At 48.4% G+C, this 18,603-nt stretch overlaps 2 protein-coding genes across 6 annotated transcripts in view; both read left to right on the forward strand.

Moving 5' to 3' along the window:
• Positions 1-1,128: 1,128 nt before the first annotated feature.
• Chrng (cholinergic receptor nicotinic gamma subunit) lies at positions 1,129-6,814 on the forward strand. Of its 2 annotated transcripts, XM_021644634.2 has the most exons (12): positions 1,129-1,183; positions 1,366-1,505; positions 1,745-1,789; positions 1,946-2,055; positions 2,667-2,822; positions 3,511-3,608; positions 4,384-4,584; positions 4,704-4,818; positions 5,100-5,214; positions 5,850-6,066; positions 6,216-6,349; positions 6,641-6,814. In XM_021644634.2, the coding sequence occupies exons 1-12, from the start codon at positions 1,129-1,131 to the stop codon at positions 6,812-6,814; spliced, it is 1,560 nt and encodes a 519-aa protein (XP_021500309.2). The 2 variants fall into 2 exon arrangements, with proteins under 2 accessions (XP_021500309.2, XP_060223860.1); XM_060367877.1 differs by lacking the exon at positions 2,667-2,822.
• A 2,618-nt stretch (positions 6,815-9,432) lies between these two features.
• The window catches only part of Eif4e2 (eukaryotic translation initiation factor 4E family member 2), a 28,820-nt gene continuing 19,649 nt past the window's right edge, over positions 9,433-18,603 (forward strand). For 3 of the 4 annotated variants that reach the window (XM_021644606.2, XM_021644607.2, XM_021644604.2), the window contains exons 1-3: positions 9,433-9,576; positions 15,254-15,368; positions 17,493-17,627. In XM_021644606.2, coding sequence (XP_021500281.1) covers positions 9,557-9,576; positions 15,254-15,368; positions 17,493-17,627 — 270 coding nt within the window. In that variant the 5' untranslated portion in view covers positions 9,433-9,556. Of the gene's footprint in view, positions 10,054-15,253; positions 15,369-17,492; positions 17,628-18,603 lie in introns of all 4 variants that reach the window. The other variant, XM_021644605.2, reaches the window with a different exon arrangement.

Here is an 18,603-nt window from a genome sequence, read left to right on the forward strand (position 1 = left end):
CATGCTGACCAGACTGCTTGGCATAGCTGGCCACATGACAGGTGGCCCAAATATGGACACAGCCAGCAGCAAGTCCCTGCTCCCAGATCAGTCTCAACCCTGCCCTTTGATGGTGACAAGCCTAGATGTTGACGGGGCTCATCCCTGAACTGTTCCTTCCCCTGTGGCTTCCCTCCTCTGGCTCTGGGGGCCACATCCTCAAGTCTGGCCTGTCTGTCTCAGTGGACCATGAGTCCTCCTAAGCAACACATCCCTGGGTCTCCCCAGCCTTGCACAGGACCTGACATTATCTGTCTGGTAATTTTATGAATTGTAGCCCCTACTGACAAGCCACTGTTCATAGCCGGCTAGCCCTCCTAAAGCTTACTAGGTCTGTGTCCCCTGTCTCAGGGTATGGGAGAAGCTGCCATGGGCCCCTGACAATCAATGCCAAAATCTTCCCATACACATGCAGCCTTCTTCAACCTGTGGCCTATGGGTCACATGCCTCCCAAGATGTAGCCTTACCTACTTGTAAACGAAAACAGGATATGACACGGCCAACAGTTAGACGCCCTGCGGGTGCTCCATTCCTGTGTCTTTTTCCCCTGGAATGACCACAGAGGCACCAGGCTGCTGGGAAAAGGGTGGCATACTCAGGCAAAGCCACGGAGAGCCTCAGGTGTGAAGCGCACCTGCCCAATGCCTCCACACCTCCCTGAGACAGAATGAGGGTGCCTGACCAGTTACTACCCGCCTCCTCAGCACCGCCTCTGTGCCCACACCCATCTGTCCTCCGCCATGTGCTGAGTCTCCTAGCTTGAAACTTAGGTTGAAGGACTGAAGTGACCAAGTCTGAGGGTGGGCTGTCTCTCTTGAGACAGGTTTGAGAGGGTCCTGTCTCTGATGGAGACTGTTCCATCCTTCTTTCCCTGGCTGGCCCAGGTAATCTGAGCCCAGCATTGTGCACATCCTGGGAGCAGCTGACAGTGCTGTGGTCAGACAGCTGGTGGGGCCAGCTAGAGCTGGCAGGGATAGCTGGGAAGGGAATGTAGGCTGACACACGACACCCCAGCCCACCCGCCTTCACCCTCCCCCCAGACCTGCAAAGCTACTGTCCCACCCATCACTGGGCAGAACTGAGACACCATGCATGGGGGCCAGGGACCTCAGCTCCTCCTGCCGCTGCTGGCTATCTGCCTGGGTGAGACAGCAGGGATTTGAGACCTAGGGTTGGGGGTGTGGAAGGAACAGATCAGGAGTGCAAGCCACAGTGGATGGAGGGTCTGGGGGCTATCTGTGCTCTCCCTAGCCCCAGCCCACCCCCTGAGTCTCTACCTTGTCCCTCTGTGCCTCCCACTCCTCTGGAATGAGTGTCTGCTGTAGGGGCCCAGAGCCGCAACCAGGAGGAGCGCCTGCTCGCTGACCTGATGCGGAACTACGACCCCCATCTGCGGCCAGCCGAGCGAGACTCAGATGTGGTCAATGTCAGCCTGAAGCTTACCCTGACCAACCTCATTTCCCTGGTGAGCTGCAGGAGCGAGGAATGATGGGAATCATCAAGCCGCTAGACTTGCTGGGTGGATGGAATCTAACTCTAGCACTCAGAACAGAGAGGGTCCTAGAGTGGGGAGGCCAGGGCTGGTGAAATCTCCATGGATGAGGTGGAAGGCTGAGAGCCTCCTGGTTCCATCAGTGTCTGGTGGAAACGTGGCTACCTCCAGACGGAAGGTATGGGAAGTTTTGCCTCTTTTCTGTACCCCAGAATGAACGGGAGGAGGCCCTCACGACAAATGTCTGGATAGAAATGGTAAGACACCACCTGCTGTATCTTTCAGCTTATTGCGATTGCCCCCCCCCCACTCCTTTCCCACCCCCAACCTCTTGGGCCCTCTCTGCTGGCCTGCCATTCCCCAGCCCTGTGTAGCCCAGACCTGAGGCCCAGCAACTGCCTCTTCATCCACAGCAATGGTGTGACTATCGCCTGCGCTGGGACCCGAAAGACTATGAAGGCCTATGGATACTGAGGGTACCCTCCACCATGGTCTGGCGGCCAGATATTGTACTGGAGAACAAGTGAGGAGGGGGCTTGGGCAGGAGATGAAGGATACCAGGGTCCAGCAGGATGAGGAAAGTTAAGGAGAGAGAACAAAGAGGAGAGCAGAGGGCTGTAGGGTGCCAGGCTGAGGGGGAGACCCCAAGCATGAACAGTGGCCCAGGGCCACTGGGCTTGACTCTAGTCCTGGCTTCCTGTAACGTGTTAGCCATCTGGGTGGGCTTTTCCCATGCCTGTAACCTGGGGTCAATTTTAACAGCTAGAGGAATGATTAGAGGTCATCAGGTGAGACACAAAAATGGCTGATTCAGGGTCAGGCACTCCACAAAAGCTTAATAGTGCTAGCTATTATGCGGCCATTGTTGTAGTTAATACATGAAGAGAGAAGCAGAGATTGCCAGGTGGTTTTGGGGGCCCTGTCTCCCCCAGACTTCTGTGCTCATCTCAGGTCCAGAGCAGAGATGACCTGGAGGTTGCTGGGGTGGCGAATGGGTGATACTAGATGCTGGTCCATCAGGATTGTGGCGAGAAGGGGCCCTGGTGCCCTCAGGTCCCATCCACGAGAAGCAGAGAGCTAGCCTGGGGCTGTGGGATCCCTGCCCCAGCTCTGTACTCTGGCCTATGCACACAGTGTGGACGGTGTCTTCGAGGTGGCCCTCTACTGCAACGTGCTCGTGTCCCCTGATGGCTGCATCTACTGGCTGCCGCCTGCCATCTTTCGTTCCTCCTGCTCCGTCTCTGTCACCTACTTCCCCTTCGATTGGCAGAACTGCTCTCTCGTCTTCCAGTGAGATTGCTGATGGAGTCGGGGAGCTCCGGGAGGGAAGCTCTAGCTGCTCTGGAGGGAAGGGGCTGGGTAGAGGTGGGGGGACCCACAATGGGGTCACCTCAAGGCCGGGGAGTCTGGCTCCATCACCTGCACCTGTTTGGATAGTGACACCTGATGTCCTGCTCACCCATCCCTCTTCATTGCTCCAGCTTCCTGCCTGTATCCTACGAGGAGATGTTAATGTCTAGAGTATGTGGGTAATAGCACACATGCATGCCTGCTTACACATGGAACCATCGGCAGGCAGGCTGTCCTGGAAGAGAGGAGCCTGGCCAAAGCCAGCATGTGACCTGAGCCACACGTGACACCTCTGGGTCTCAGTTTATTCATCCATGAAGGGAGGTCTTGAGAGGAGCTGTCAGGACCCCAAGTGTCCTCTTCTGATAGGCTTGTATTTCTACCCTATGGTCTTTGGTGGCACTAGGAGAGGACCCTTTAGGCAGTAGCACTTGCCCCAAAGAGCCTGTGTCCCTCTGGCCCTGCATGCTGCCACCAAGGCTCGATGGAGAACTCAGAGCATGACACTGCGTATGTCAAAGCCCAGGGCCCACAACTGCCTCAGACAGACACCACTGTGTCTGTGACCTCACCAACAGGTCTCCCTCGTTTCGCTTTACCCTCTTTCCAATCCTGAGACTTCACACAGGTCCCAGACTTACAGCACCAGTGAGATCAACCTGCAGCTGAGCCAGGAAGACGGGAAAGCCATTGAGTGGATCTTCATTGACCCCGAGGCTTTTACGGGTAACCCCAGCTAGGAGCCCCTGCCGGATCGAGGCCATGTCCTCCCATACCCTTCAAGATGAAAACCACAGTGCATCATAGAATATGGTTTTCAAAAGATCCCAACAGAAATCCAGGCATGGTGTGATTACACATATTTGATCCCAGCCCTCCAGAGAATTGAAAGTTTGGGGCTAGCCTGGGCTACACAGCAAGACTGTCTTTAAAAAGAAAGGCAGGAGGGCTGGGAATATGGCCCCATGGGATAAAGCATTTACTGTACATGTATGAAGACCAGAACTCATCCCCAGAACACACATAAATGCTGGTTAGAAGTGGTAGCCTACCTGTAACCCCAGCACAAAGCAGGCAGAAACAAGAAATTCCCAGAGCAAGGCTCTAAGTTCAAGTGACAGACCCTGCCTCAGTATAAAAGGTGAAGAGTGACCGAGGAAGACACTTGACGTCAATTTCTGGCTTCCGCGTCTATACATACACAAACACACACGTGAATCCACATATATACATGCAGCTCCACACATGTCAGTAAATACATACATGTGTGCACACAAGCATGCACACATATACCACACACACACACACACACACACACAAAAGGATCCAGAGAAGTTCTGACTTTTCCTACAATGCTCAGTCTAATTTTGGGAGGGGGATCAATATTCCATCTTCCATCCCACTTGTGACCCGGTATACTGGAGCTTAATGCATGCTGCCCTGCGACTTGGTTATTCAGCTCATACATTTACCCAGGTCACATACCCTGTGCTCACCACAGAGAATGGAGAATGGGCCATCCGGCATCGACCAGCCAAAATGCTACTGGACTCTGTGGCACCAGCCGAGGAGGCAGGCCACCAAAAGGTGGTGTTTTACCTGCTCATCCAGCGCAGACCCCTCTTCTATGTCATCAACATCATCGCCCCCTGTGTGCTCATTTCCTCTGTCGCCATCCTCATCTACTTCCTTCCTGCCAAGGGTACCTGGGCCTGTGGGAGGGGGCAGCAGAGGCCCATGGGCTTCCTGTAGAGTAAGGGGGTTCCTTGGGGTGTGGGGGGAGGGGGAGACCTGTTCTGAGGGCATCTTGGTCACGGGCAGCCGGCGGCCAGAAATGCACAGTGGCCATCAACGTGCTCTTGGCCCAGACTGTCTTCCTTTTCCTCGTGGCCAAGAAGGTGCCTGAGACCTCCCAAGCAGTGCCGCTCATCAGCAAGTAAGGCTAGTCCTCACACCTGCTTCCCACCCCTCACCAACTGTCCTTGGGGTTGGGGGCGGGGTTGGGGGCGGGGCGGGGTGGAGCCCATGGCCTGCCATTCCCTGGAGACCCCGGCCCCTACCTGCCTTTACCAGCGGGCTATCCTCGACACACTCCTTCCCTTCCTGGGGCTTTTGATATGACCTTCCACCAGGGAACCCAAGGGAAGCAGAATGGCAGCGCCCGGGTTTCGGGTACTTAAGGGACATTTAGCCTCCTGCTTGCCTGACCCTGGACAGGTACCTGACCTTCCTCATGGTGGTGACAATCCTCATCGTGGTGAACTCCGTGGTCGTGCTCAACGTGTCCTTGCGGTCCCCCCACACACACTCCATGGCCCGGGGGGTCCGCAAGGCAAGGCACTTTCCTGCCCACTTGGGCATCCATCTGTCCTTCCCAACCACGTGTGACTCCCTCCACCTCTTTGTACCCATTCGGCAAATTCAGCAACAAATCTATGCCATCTTCAGGCCTAAAGTTGGTGAACGATAATATCAGTGCCCAGGAACATTAATATTACGTGTATTAACTTACTCTTCATAAAGCCCCTTAAATGGTTGCTGGTGTATCGTTTCCATGTAACAGAGAGGGAAACAGGCTCAAAGAGGTTAATCAGCTTACCCAATATTACCCAGTTCCCGGAAGGCAGAGGAGAGAGGATTCTGTCCCACTGTCTGTGTTCTGCAGTCCACCTGCAGCAGGCAGCTGAGAACTGTGTTACAAAATGTCCATTCTTGAGGTATATCCCAGGTAGCTTAGACTATTCTAGGAGGGAGCAGAGGGTAAGCGTTTGTTTTAAATAAGTGCCCTGGTGATTCTGAAGGTCACAAAAGCTTGAAGCCCAGGTTCTGTGTCCAGGAAAACGTAGTCAAGCTGCACCAGGACCCAACTACTGCCTTTAAGGCACTGCCTTCATGTCCATCTCCTGTTTACATTCCCAGGCTTGGCCTGGCTGCCCAAGCAACCCTACCAGAGCAACCCATCTACAGGTTTTCCTGAGGCTCCTGCCCCAGCTGTTACGGATGCACGTGCGCCCACTGGCTCCAGCTGCTGTCCAGGATGCCCGGTTGCAGCGGCTCCAGAATGGCTCCTCCTCCTGGCCCATCATGCCTCAGGAGGAAGGGGGCCTCTGTCTGCCTCGCAGTGAACTCCTCTTTAGGCAGAGGCAGCGCAATGGATTGGTGCAGGCAGTACTGGAGAAGCTAGGTAGGGCCCAAGGGGCACCACTGGGACATCCTGACCAGCGAATGCAGCTGGAGCTGGGCACAGTGTTCCAGTTGGAGAGAGGGGTGGGTGGGCTCTCTGGGGAGAAGCCACATCACTGCTCTCTTTCATTGACTCCATTTCCCCATCAGAGAATGGTCCAGAAATGAGGCAGAGCCAGGAGTTCTGTGGCAGCCTGAAGCAAGCTTCCCCAGCCATCCAAGCCTGTGTGGATGCCTGTAACCTCATGGCCCGAGCCAGACACCAGCAGAGTTGCTTTGATAGTGTAAGTAGGGCAGGGTGGCCAAGTACCCCGAGTGTAATGTGGGGATAGGATAAATGGAGTGTTCAGCTTAGGCTCAGGGACGGAAAAAAGCAGAGCTATCAAGTGGGAGGAGGGGGAGGGACTACCAGGCCAGGGACCATGAAAGAAGACCAGTTAGAACCTAGACAGAGGTGAGAAGACTGAAGGACAGAGAATGGAGGCCAGCTGGGGACCTAACAGTGATAGCGAGAGCCAGGCTAGCTGCTGGCCCTGGCCACACCCCTACTTCACACGATCTGTTGTTGCCCTCAGGGGAATGAGGAGTGGTTCCTGGTGGGCCGAGTGCTGGACCGAGTCTGTTTCCTAGCCATGCTCTCCCTCTTCATCTGCGGCACCACTGGCATCTTTCTCATGGCCCACTACAATCGGGTACCTGACCTGCCATTCCCTGGAGACCCCTGCCCCTACCTGCCTTTGCCAGAATGAGCCAACGGATTACTCCTGGGTTCCGGAGTCAACTATGTGGGTCGTGCTGCTTATGGAGATGTATTCTGTGTTGACCCTGCGTGTGCTTCTTGCGAAGTACCCAAACATTCCTGGGAGAAGATAGAGAAATAAAGACACAGAGAGGGAGTTCTGGAATGGTTGGTGATAGGTGTGGTCATTCATGACTTTGGGATATCCATGTGGCAATGGCTGGCTCCTACTGGCACCAGTCTTCCTGCATTCCTCTTACTTCAGCAGAGCATTGCTGATAAGTCACTTTGAAGCCCCTAAATTATTTTAACTAGGTGTATGTATGTATTGGGAGTAGGTTATGTGCACATGAGTGAGGGTTCCTGTTGGAGGCCAGCTGAGGGTGTCAGAACCTTGGAGTTGGAGTTACAGGTGGCAGTTAGCAACCAGACAGTGTTGGTGCTGGGAAGAGGACACATGTCCTCCACAAAAGCATCAAGTGCTGTTAACCACTCAGCTATTTCTCCAGCTCTAGCATCTTCCCTTTTGTGAACTTTCTCTAGAAGACAGTTGGTAAGAAATGTGGGGAACTCTCTTAAAGGAAGAGAAGCAGAGCTGTGCGTGGTGGAGCATGCCTTTAATCCTAGCACTAGGGAGGCAGAAACAAGCCACTCTCTATGAGTATGAGGCCAGCCAGGGCTTCATAGTGAGACCTTGTCTCAAAAAGAAGAAAAAGAAGAAGAAGAAGAAGAAGAAGAAGAAGAAGAAGAAGAAGAAGAAGAAGAAGAAGAAGAAGAGAAGAAGAAGAAAAAGAAGGGGGTGTGATGTGAGGATAGCTCAGTGGTTAAGAACACTGGCAGTGGTTAAGAACCCCAAGGGATCTGGGTTCAATTTCCAGGACCCACTTGACAGCTCACAGCCATTGGTAGCCCCAGGTGATCCAACACTCTCCTCTGGTGGCTGCAAAACAGCCATGCACACAGCGCAGACATGTGCACAGGCAGGACACCGATATAAAGTAAAAATAAACTTTTTTTTAAAAAAAGTGTACTAGGGGGCTGGGGAGATGGCTCAATGGATAAGAGCACTTGCTACTCTTCTAGAGGATCCAGGTTCAATTCCCAGCACTCACGTGGCAGCTCACAACTGTCTGTAATGACAATTCCAAGGGATCTGACACCCTCACACAGACAAACATGCAAACAAAACACCAATGTACCTGTAAAAAAATAATAATTTAAATATATATATATATATATATATATATATATATATATATATATTTAAAGACGGGTGTAGTGGCACATGCATTTAATCCCAGCACTCCAGAGGCAGAGGCAGGTGGCTCGTTGTGAGTTTGAGGCCAGCCTGGTCTACAAAGCCAGTTCAGGATAGCAAGGGATGTTACACAGAGACACTCTGTCTTGAAAAACTAAAACAAAACAAAAGTGTACTAGGAGCTGGGGTGTAGGATATAAGTAAGTCTTGGCTTTCCTGAAGTCCAGAACTTAAAGCATTTCAGCTAGCATGTCTCTTTTGGATGCCGCAGCATCCAATATGTACCTTCAGCAGTACCTTCTCATTCATTCGATACAATACTTCCCTCCATGGATCACAAAAGATTTCTTGAGTGTTACCATCTTTTTTTCCATTGTTAGAAATGCTTCATATTATGAACAGGCCAGAGCCACTAGTTCACTGACCCCCGTTTCACATGGGCAATCTGGGGTCCAGAATAAGAGGAACTCGCTAGAATACTTCTTTAGGATTCAAATTCCCAACTCTGATCCAATCTTAGGCACTGCAAAATTCCTAGCCCTGAAAATGCACCTCTCTCTTCTTCAAAGCCAGGGGGTACTTGAAGGGCTAGGACCAAAGCTATTGGGCCCGACCGGAGAGCTCCCTCAGTCTTCCTTGGTACAGTGTATCTGGAAATAGGATGAAACCCTGCGGTCTTCCTGAGGAGAAAAACATGACCTTGCTGAGTGCCTAGGGGGCAACCATGGGTCAGTCCAGGGCGACAGTTTCCTCGCTACTGGTGACTCAAAGTAAATTTCTAACAATGGACCATGTTCAGCAGATGGGTCAGGAAAATGCGCAGCTGGTGGCTTTGGATTTCCATCACCAACCAGGGAATTTATTTACTCCGGTGTATGTGATGTGTTTTAGACAATCCTTAGGAGTGTGGGGCAAAGGCTTCATTGAGGACGGAGACCATCTCGGTTCTCCGTAAATGCCTTTTGTCACCCTGGCTCGACTCCCCCCACCACGCCACCATTCAACCAAGAGAGGGAGCATCGCAAGCATCCCAGGCTGTCCTCGAACCGATTGTTGGTCAGTCTGGTCTGGATCTTCCTGCCCCCACTTCCCAAGAGCCAGGATTACAAATTTGTTTGGAGTACTTTCTCGTCCTCTCCCAACACTGAGAGCAAAGGGTCAGCTCTTAGAGATGAGCACTTGGTACCATTTACTAAGGGCTACTGTGCCTGACATTTCCCCTGGAATCTACGGTGAGGTAAAGCAGAGGGCCGGCTGCACAGACAGCGCTCACGCTGCGCTCAAGCGACCGCGAAAAGACCAGACCCAGACGGACTGTGCCCGTGCGGCGCAGCTACCCAGGGTCGCCCGTCAGGGAAAGCGGCCCGGCACAGGGACTGCGCGCTGACGTTCCGCTGAGCGCCTCGCCAACCGGAAGTAGCCGGGCCTTTGGCGAAAGGACCCGGTAGAGCGGAAGTCACTCCGTGAGGCAGTGGCGACAGCGGCGGCGAGAGGATGAACAACAAGTTCGACGCGTGAGTGGCGCGTGGCCGCCCCCGGGACCCCTTCCCCCAACCGTCCCCCGGGACCGCTCCCGCCGGGGCCGGGGCGCGCACTCAGCCGAGCCGCTCGCTCCCGGGCCGCCGAGGCCCGAGCCTCCCTGCGCCCGCGGGCCCGACGGGGCCGGGAGAGCGCGGCCGAAGTCGCCGGGACCCCTGAGCCGCTGGACCCCGGCGCGGCGCGGGCCGGGGGAGGGGAGGCCGCGCCGCCCGGAAGGAGATTTTCGGACGCCCCGCCCTGGTGGGTGCGGGCTGCCGGCGGCGTGGAGGGGCGGGACCTCGGCGCTTCGGGTGCTTCCGCAGCCTTGCTGCCTTCTCTCTGAACGCGGCTTCTCTCCCGCACTCGCTCTGCGTCCTGGGAAGGTCACCTCTCCCTTCTGAACCTCGGTTTTGTCTTCTGCAAGCGGGGACGGTAACAGAGCCCGTGTCGTAGAATTGGGCAGCTGCGATGAGGTAATGGGGCAGCCGCGATGAGTACTGTGGCCTCTCAAGTACGGAATGCTTTTCATCTAATTGAGATTCTTCCTGCTTCCTCCCCCACCCCGTTCCTGTCTTCCAACTCTTAGTGGCTGCCCACTCCTGCATTCTTTCCAAGTATCCACTCTTATCCCTAATTCCAGCATCGACAGTTGGGAAGTACGGAGAAGAAATATAAGTGTTTTTTGTTGGGGGGGGGGGAAGGATTCCCCTCCTAACCATTATATCTTTTTGCATTTAAAAATTATTTTCGTTTTCATTTACTAGCACTTAAGTTAGTATTTCACAAGAATTGTATGCTTCGAAAGATTTTAGTAATCCCTTCTTTCTCTTCTTTATAGTCTTTATAGGTCTTATTGAAAGACCTACATTTTTAGTTTTGGCGCACCAGCTGTTTGGCAGTACAAAAGTTCTCTAGTCTGAATCATTGATCTAACTCTCTAGTGGTTAGAACTCGGCCGGAAGGACCAGATCACACTCTACAATGCTTAGAGGTCCTGTGTAAATGCTGAGACCGAGGTGTGAAGGTAAAGTGGAACCACTGATATGTGGCGAAGCTTCGGTTATTCAATGCAGTGAGTTCTGATGTGCAGAAGTCCTGGGATTGGGACTCCAGCAGGCAGGGCAGCTCTTCCACAGGTTTTCCTTGGTGGCTGAAAGAGAGCTCTGCTTCTTGAGGAAAGCTGATGTCTTCTCCATCATGCTGCTTTGCTGAGCCCAGCAGGTCTCCCATCTTATATCTAGCTCCACACCTGAGCTCTTCCAGCCTTCTCCTTATTTGAACAAGTCAAACTGCATCCCAAGAAGATAGTTTTTAGGTCATCTGTCTTGAATAAGGATAGTTACATTGGCCACTGTTTTGTTACTATGAAGAGAGCCACCCTGACCAAGGCAATTTATGATACATGTTCTTCAAGGCCACACCTCCTAATCTTTGTAATCCTTTCAAATAGTTCTACTCCTTTGTGACTGAGCATTCAAATATATGAGCCTATGGGGGCCATTCTCATTCTAACCAGCACAGGCATCTCTAGATTTTTTAAAAACTTTTTTAGGTTAGCATAGAAAGTAACATTCCATTTGACTCTTTGACACTTAGGAAGTTTGTCCTCATTATTTCCTGTTTCCCACTGTACTCCTGGGTGGTCCCTCTCTCTACCTGGTTTCTTTTCGTCTACTTGCTCCCCACTTCTGTTTTCCTATTATATTTATTATATTGCTCTCTCTTTCTCACTATCTTCTTCATAGTAACTCTGCAAAAGAGATCTTACAGGTAAGGAAAATAGGCTTTTCAAGGCTAAGCAACGCTCAGGTGTGCTCTTCAACTTTGTTCGTGAGTGTCTTTATCAACATTTTGCTGGGGTTTTAATTACTTGTGACTACTAGTTGTTATAAGTAATATCTTTTAACACCTGCCTTCTAACTTTGCAGAAAACAAATAAGCAGAAATGCTTGCTGTCATTTGAAATTAGCAATTAAAGATGATCTCCTTGTCCCTAGTTTGTTTTGTCATTTCGGATTTTCACGTGAAAAGCAGCTTGTAGTGTTGTCCCGTAGTCCCAGTCTGCACTCTTTATCACACTCCCTGAAATTTTCCAGGTCATTCCAAGTGCAGTCTCCAGTGGATGCAGTAGTGTGATCTAATGGACATAGATTAAGAGGCGTTCTAATGTCCTTTAATATGTGGGCTCTGCTTCTGTGAGTGTAATCAAAGCTCTAAAGGGTGGTCATTAGACTCACCAAGTGGCTAGGTCTCACTGCCTTTCGTGTTATTAATTTATAAAACTGTAAGAGGCCCTCTCAAGAACTACAGCTCCAACTATGGTAAACTTGGTTTTCAGGTCTTAGGTTTTTGGAGGCCAGCCTTGATTTGGTCCCTATTTTACATGGGTCCCTTTCTATAATTAGCCTTTGGCCTACTTTTTAAGTGTTTCTAAATTACCTAATTTGAAATCATTTTGATTTTTAGAGCTCTGTTCACTAAACATGTTTGTTTTATGTTTGTGCCTGATGCTTGAGATACAGTGAGAAATTAGATCAAGTTTCTACCTGCACAGAATTAGTCTTGTCAGAGGGTGCTGGGAAGTACCTGGACAGCAGCTTGGAGAGCTAACCCATTTCCCTTAGTGTGGACATGAACTGGGCAGCTTGAGTCTGTGGGGTGCTGCTGCTCAAATCCAGCTTCAGGCTGGGAAGAACAGCTCCTGAAAAGCAGGTTGTAAACCTTTTGCCTTAGGTGTAGGTGCAGAGAGCAGGTTAGTTGCTTAACCTCTTCAAGAAGTAAAAGCAGGCCAGGTGTGGTTGTGCACGCCCTTAATCCCAGCACTCAGAGGCAGAGGCAGTTGGATTTCTGTGAGTTCAGTGCCAGCCTGTGTAGTGAGTTCCAGGACAGCCAGGGCTACACAGAGAGACCCTTCTCATAAGACCGGGGGGGGGGGAAGGGCAGGGTTCAAGGAGAGAGATAGAGAGATTGAGTCATTGGTAACGTCCTTGTTTCCCATGAAGAAGTTTCTGGGTTCCATTATCAGCATCACCAAACTAAGACAAAGTCCAGAGCATAAAGACAAAAAATGAGGTCTACTAAAGTTTCTATTTTCTGGCTTAGAAAGGAGTCCAAGATGGCCTTGGAATGTTAATAGCATTGTTTTTTTCTCTACCTTAATTGTTTTTGTTTTCTTTTTGTTTCCTAGTAGTGACTGAAAGAAAATCACTAGGAAAAAGAAGAACAAAACGTTTTTATTGGGGCTGGTAAAAAAAATGGGAGATCCAAGGTCACTGCCCTTCTTCAACCAAAATCTAATAAAGGGACCTCAGAAGCTATAGTAGGGGTTAGGGGCTGAAAGGAAGACAAAAGGGTTTGAGTCCCTAGAGGATGTGCTCTACAGAGGAGAATAGTTTCGGGCGAAAGCAGTAGAAAAATCCATGAGATGTTCTTGATTATAATATGAAAATTGGCCTTGACAGTACAACCAGGACAAGCATACATGTTTGTATTATTCAGAGCAGAAGAGGGAAAGTTGGTTTAACCTATATTGGGAGAGAGTAGGGGATGTTTCTCAGAGAAAGTGAATCCTGAAGAGCAGTAACCAGGAGTAGAGGCTGACTCCATGCTGAACATGGAAGGGGTAGGCAGAGATGGGGAAACTGTACTTAGGAGTGGACATGCAGGAGTGGAGGGTGTTTGTTGGGTACAGGCAGATTTTCCTGGGACATGCAAACAAAATTGGCCTTTGCACCAAGTTGAGGCTTTATACGTCTTACCTCCCCAGTTCCTTGGGAGAGCCACTCTGGTAGCCAGTTTGATGTTTGGTAAATGTGGGTGGTTTTTAATTCGTGGAGCTTGTGTCCAAGGGAGGCTCATTTTGAAAAGGAAACTAAGCAAGTTTAATACAAGTTTAATCAAGGGAAAGGAAGTTTTGTAAACACCGATGATGGCTCTAATAAGCCAGATGGCTGTGTGACCACATCTCCTCTTCACTTGCCGTGCTCATCACTTCCGTTCTCCTTTCTCTGAACTACCCCTTATTTTGCTCTGAGTCCTGATTCTTTCATTTACCCGAAAGCTGTTCCAGTGTCTAAATCATTAGTCTTTGCTCTTCTGGAGGAAATCAATGCAGAGAGAGGGATCCGTATTTTGATAAAGGTTCTGAGGCATAGGTTATTAGGCTGACTGGATTTCTTTGCTCCTATGCCTTACCTAGTTGGGTCTTGACCAGGGTGGGGAAGTCTCTATGACAGGGAATGGCCACCTGAGTATATCCTGCAGTATGGCTACCACATGGGCAGAGCAGTACCCAAGACATAGGATGGCTTATCCATCTTACTATTTACAGGTGCATTTTATGTGTTAGGCATTAAAAATGTGTAGACAGACAAAAAAACAAAAACCCACAACTTTCTAAATGCAAAATGCCATACACCACATTTCTTTGTTTATTTAGGATGATGTCTGTGTACAACTGAGGTGTTTCTGGTGCCCATCTTGAAAATGCCTGTTTCCATCTTTCTGTACATACTGTCGTCAAACTCAAAAGATGATTCTGCAGAAAACGTATGGGTGAATGTTCTAATTCTAGAGTGAATGCCATTCTGTCTCTCCTTTTCTTTCTTTTTTCCATTTTCTTTTTAAAATATGTGTACAGAGGATAGAGGACAACTCAGCAGTAGTCGGTTCTCATTCTAATTTGTAGGTTCTAGGGACTGAACTCAGGTCTGCAGCCTGGCCACAAATGCCCTTATCCAACAAGCCCACCTTAGCAGATTGAGCAAATGGTACTCTTATCTTTGTGCATTAACCTGTTTCTTTTTTGTCTGCATCTGGTGGGTCTTAGGTTTCACATTTGTCTCTGCTTATTGGACCCCATATCCATTCCTCCTTTTATTTTTCCTTTTCATTTAACCTTTATTCAGTGTCATCTTGTTTTGGGTGCCAGTGATACTAAGATGATATATGATACTGCTCTGAAGAAACTCTCTGTCTCAAAGAAAAAACAGGCAGGGAGGAATGGCACCTTGGGCTGGAGGTGAGGTGTTTACCAGTGGGAAGAGTTGCTGGGAGGAGAGGAGTATAGCACTGGACCAGATTCAATCTCTAAAGTCCTGAAAAGCACTTTGGGTTGTGTTTCACTCTAGAGGATAGGTAATAAGAAGTTGACAGTAGAGAATCTTAAGGATGCAGGTCAAATAACGGATTCTCATTTAGAGAGTAGAGAGGAGAGATTTGTGTAAGACCCATTTATAGATTGATAATGAATTAGATGACTGGAGAAGAATGTTGACCTAAGGGAGGACAGCTAGGAGAGAGGTGGGAAAGAGAGGACATGGCGATATATAGAGTTGGGCAAATTTTTAACTGTCTGATGTCAAAGGAATTATTTGTCCAGAAATTTCCATTAGTGTCTTGTTTTTTACAACAGAAACCACCCCTTTACCTGCTTTGTTATGTTGCTGTTGGGAAACAAAAATCCTGCTGGAGTTCATGGGTTAGCTAATTTAATAGTTCTTATTTAATTCTGCTGGTTTAATCTCCCTTTTGCCCGTCTCACAGGTACATCTTATAGGCCTGTGATCTGAGTGACTTTGGGCTAGTTACACAGTAGTTCTGTGACCTTGTGGTTTTGGTAGGTAATAAGAATAGTTTAGTCATGGAATGACATTATGTTGCTTTCCCATGTAGCTTAAAAGATGATGATAGTGGAGACCATGATCAGAATGAAGAAAACAGCACACAGAAAGATGGTGAGAAGGAAAAAACGGAACGAGACAAGAGCCAGAGCAGCAGCAAGAGGAAGGTATGTTTTGGGTTGTAATATTCTTACCTTTGGATGGATATAAGTTTTGATTATCTCTTGGCGTCTGTTTATCTGAAGATCGCAGATTAACTTGATTGCAGGTACTCTTTTGGAATTTCTTATTTGTTCTAAAAACAAGGTTCTGGAGGCCCTGGAGAGACGTTTTCCTTCCATGTGCTCTTGCACAAATGAACACATATACATGTATGGAAATACAAAATGATTGTGGGACTAGGAATACCACTCTGTGGGAGGGTATAAGGCCCTGGATTCAATCCCCAGCACTGAAAAAAGGGTAAAAGGTATGGAGAGGCCAAGAAAGAGGACATGGTTCACTGGCTGTGAATAAAGCCTGGTAGATGTGTGTATGAAAACGGCACAGTGAAATCCTTGGTGTGCATTTATAATTACAAGTTTTAAAAAATGGTGGAATGACTAGAATTCATTTTGGAAATTAGAACCTCCTCTTGTGAGGTCTTGGGGTACTGACTTGCTTTACAGTATCCTCATGTGAGATGGAGAAGTCTGGGTTCTCAGCTGGGACTTGCTTTAAAGTGTACTCAGTAATTCAAATCCTATTACTAATCCTATTCAAATACATTACTATTTTAGGCTTTTCAGTCAGTAATACACATTGAAAGTGGCTTGGGATAGAAAGAATTTAGGGAATGAAAGATAAATGGATTAAGTTTTTCAGTATTATAGCACTATTTATCTGATAATCCTGAATACCTTCCAAACACAAGAATTTTCTACTAGTTGCTTAAGTCACAAGTGTTAGGAGGTGGTAGTGTGCACCTTTAATCCCAGAACTCAGGAGGCAGGCAGGCAGATCTCTGAGTTTGAGGCCAGCCTGGTTTATAAAGTGAGTTCCAGGGCATCTAGGACTTCACAGAGAAACCGTGTCACCAAAAAGAGAAAAAGAAAAAGGAAGTCACAAAGGTGAGGGAGCCATGTTCACTTTTGTTCGCTGAGCACGCTGTGTCAGGCAGTGCCCAAGCACTTTACTTCTGATTCATCCGTGGTTATTGTTATTTCTTCACCTTGCAGACAGGGAGCTGAGGCACAAGCAGATTAAGTCATCTGCCAATTTTTAGTAATGAATGTTGAGGAGGCAGTACTTGGAGTGGCCATATGTTGAGATAATGCCAGTGATACTAGAAGAAAGGCAGAAAGTTGTGTTACAGTAGCTTAGAATCATCTTACCACTAAAGAATGTACTATGTGAGCAGACTCCAGCAAATTGCAGGTAATTGAAATTATGGTATTTCAGTTGTGGAGGTGATAAGGAACTATACCTTAAAAAAAACAAACCACTGTCTGTGTAGCCCTGACTAGCCAGGAACTTGGTCTGTCAACCAAAATTGCCTCAACCTCACAGATCTGCCTGCCAGGGCTGGAATTAAAGATCTGTAGGAGTGGCACTGTTAAAATGTTTATTAGGAATCAGAGAAATGCCTGCCTGATGATATGAGTTCAAACCTTGGATCCCACAGTGAGAAGGGAAGAACCAGTCCTGAAAGTTGTCCTCTGACTTACACACACACACACACACACACACACACACACACCATGGCATGCTCCCACATTCTGTCTTTTTAGTTTTTCAAAACAAAGTTTATCCAGGTATCCTTGGGTGTCCTGGGCTTGTTTTGTAGACCAGGCTGGCCTCACACCTATCCATCTCCTTCTTCCTCCCAACGTGCTAGGATTACAGGCGTGCACCACCATGCCCAACCACATTCTGTCTTTTATATAAATACATGATAATAAAATCATAATTAAAAAACAAATGCAAGGTGCTGAAGAGGTAACTTAGTAGTTAAGAGCACTTGCTGGTCTTACAGAGAACCAGAGTTGGTTCTCAGTACTCATGCCAACTAGCTCACAAGCCCCCTTCTGGCCTCTGCAAGCACCCATATGCATACATGCACATATCCATGTATACACACACACACAGAGCGAGAGAGAGAGAGAGAGAGAGAGAGGGAAAGAGTAAGGGAGGAAGAGGAGAAAGAGGGAGAGAGAAAAATCTTTTTAAAAAAAAAAACAATACAGCAAAATGTCTGGACTCTCCGAGTTGTGACAGATGCCATGAATTAACTTGCCTTCTCTATTTCCCAGGCTGTTGTCCCTGGACCAGCAGAACATCCCCTGCAGTACAACTACACCTTTTGGTACTCTAGGAGAACCCCCGGCCGTCCCACCAGCTCACAGAGCTATGAACAGAACATCAAGCAGATTGGCACCTTTGCCTCCGTGAGTACTTTGTTTGATGAAATATTCCTTGGTACGGCACTCCTACCTGCATTTCTGTATGTCTACCTTCCTAGTAATCTGATAAACATTCTGGTTTCCTTACTTGGCTGAGTTGCATTCCAAAGACCACATTTGTTCAATTATTAGGTTAATCATTAGCCATATTAACTTAAGTATAGGGATGGTAGCTTTGATCAGAAAGGCATAATCCAAAAATAAAAGGTTTTGGTTTGAGGTTTTTTTATTTCAGCAGATATTCATTGAGTCTATATACAAAGAGACACTTATATGTGATATCTGTCCTCATGAAATTGGGTTCTGATAAATTTGTTTTTGTGGATGCCATCAATACAGAGTGCTCAGGCTCCTTCTCACCCAGCCCACCCTCACCCTCACTCCTGGCTCTTTACTAAATTTGTAAACTTAGAGACCCTGCCTACAACTTAACACCAGTGTTGTCTTGTTCAGAAAAGGTTTTTATGTATGCCTATATGTTCTATGTTCAGTTTCTGTGTGCAGGTCAGTTTTCTGAAAGTGGATCTTGCTGTGTAGCCCTAAGCAGTCTGGATCTTGCCACAATCCTGTCTTAAGTGCTGAGATTACAGATGTGAGCCACCACTTTATGGTGGTAGATAAGCCATCAGCTTATCCATCTCTAACACAGAAGCTACCACAGAAGTTTTTATTGTCTGCTGTGTAGGAATATTAGATTAATTTCCAAATACAGTGGCACAGCTGGTTAAACATTAAGATCAGGGAAGGAAGTGGGAAAGACATTTTCATACAGGGTTCTGTGAAATTAATTTAGAATAATTGTGATTATGTCTTACATTTTTCTCTCTTACCCAGAATAATGTAGAAAAAGAAATGTCAGTTTACTACAAGGAAACAGAGTACTTTGTGGTTTGCCGTCAATACCCTCAGCACTCACAGGACAAGAGAAAGAGCCTAAAGTCTGCTTCATAACTCATAGTGT

The sequence above is a fragment of the Meriones unguiculatus genome, chromosome 15 (genome assembly GCF_030254825.1).
Source record: "Meriones unguiculatus strain TT.TT164.6M chromosome 15, Bangor_MerUng_6.1, whole genome shotgun sequence".
Classification (NCBI taxonomy): domain Eukaryota; kingdom Metazoa; phylum Chordata; class Mammalia; order Rodentia; family Muridae; genus Meriones; species Meriones unguiculatus.

What these genes read in the sequence shown, in the direction of transcription:
- Chrng (XM_021644634.2), top strand. Translation starts at nt 1,129, where the DNA reads ATGCATGGGGGCCAGGGACCTCAGCTCCTCCTGCCGCTGCTGGCTATC. An exon ending in GCTGCTGGCTATCTGCCTGG is followed by an intron (nt 1,184 to 1,365) that starts GTGAGACAGCAG and finishes TGTCTGCTGTAG; the next exon opens with GGGCCCAGAGCCGCAACCAG. An exon ending in TGACCCCGAGGCTTTTACGG is followed by an intron (nt 3,609 to 4,383) that starts GTAACCCCAGCT and finishes TGCTCACCACAG; the next exon opens with AGAATGGAGAATGGGCCATC.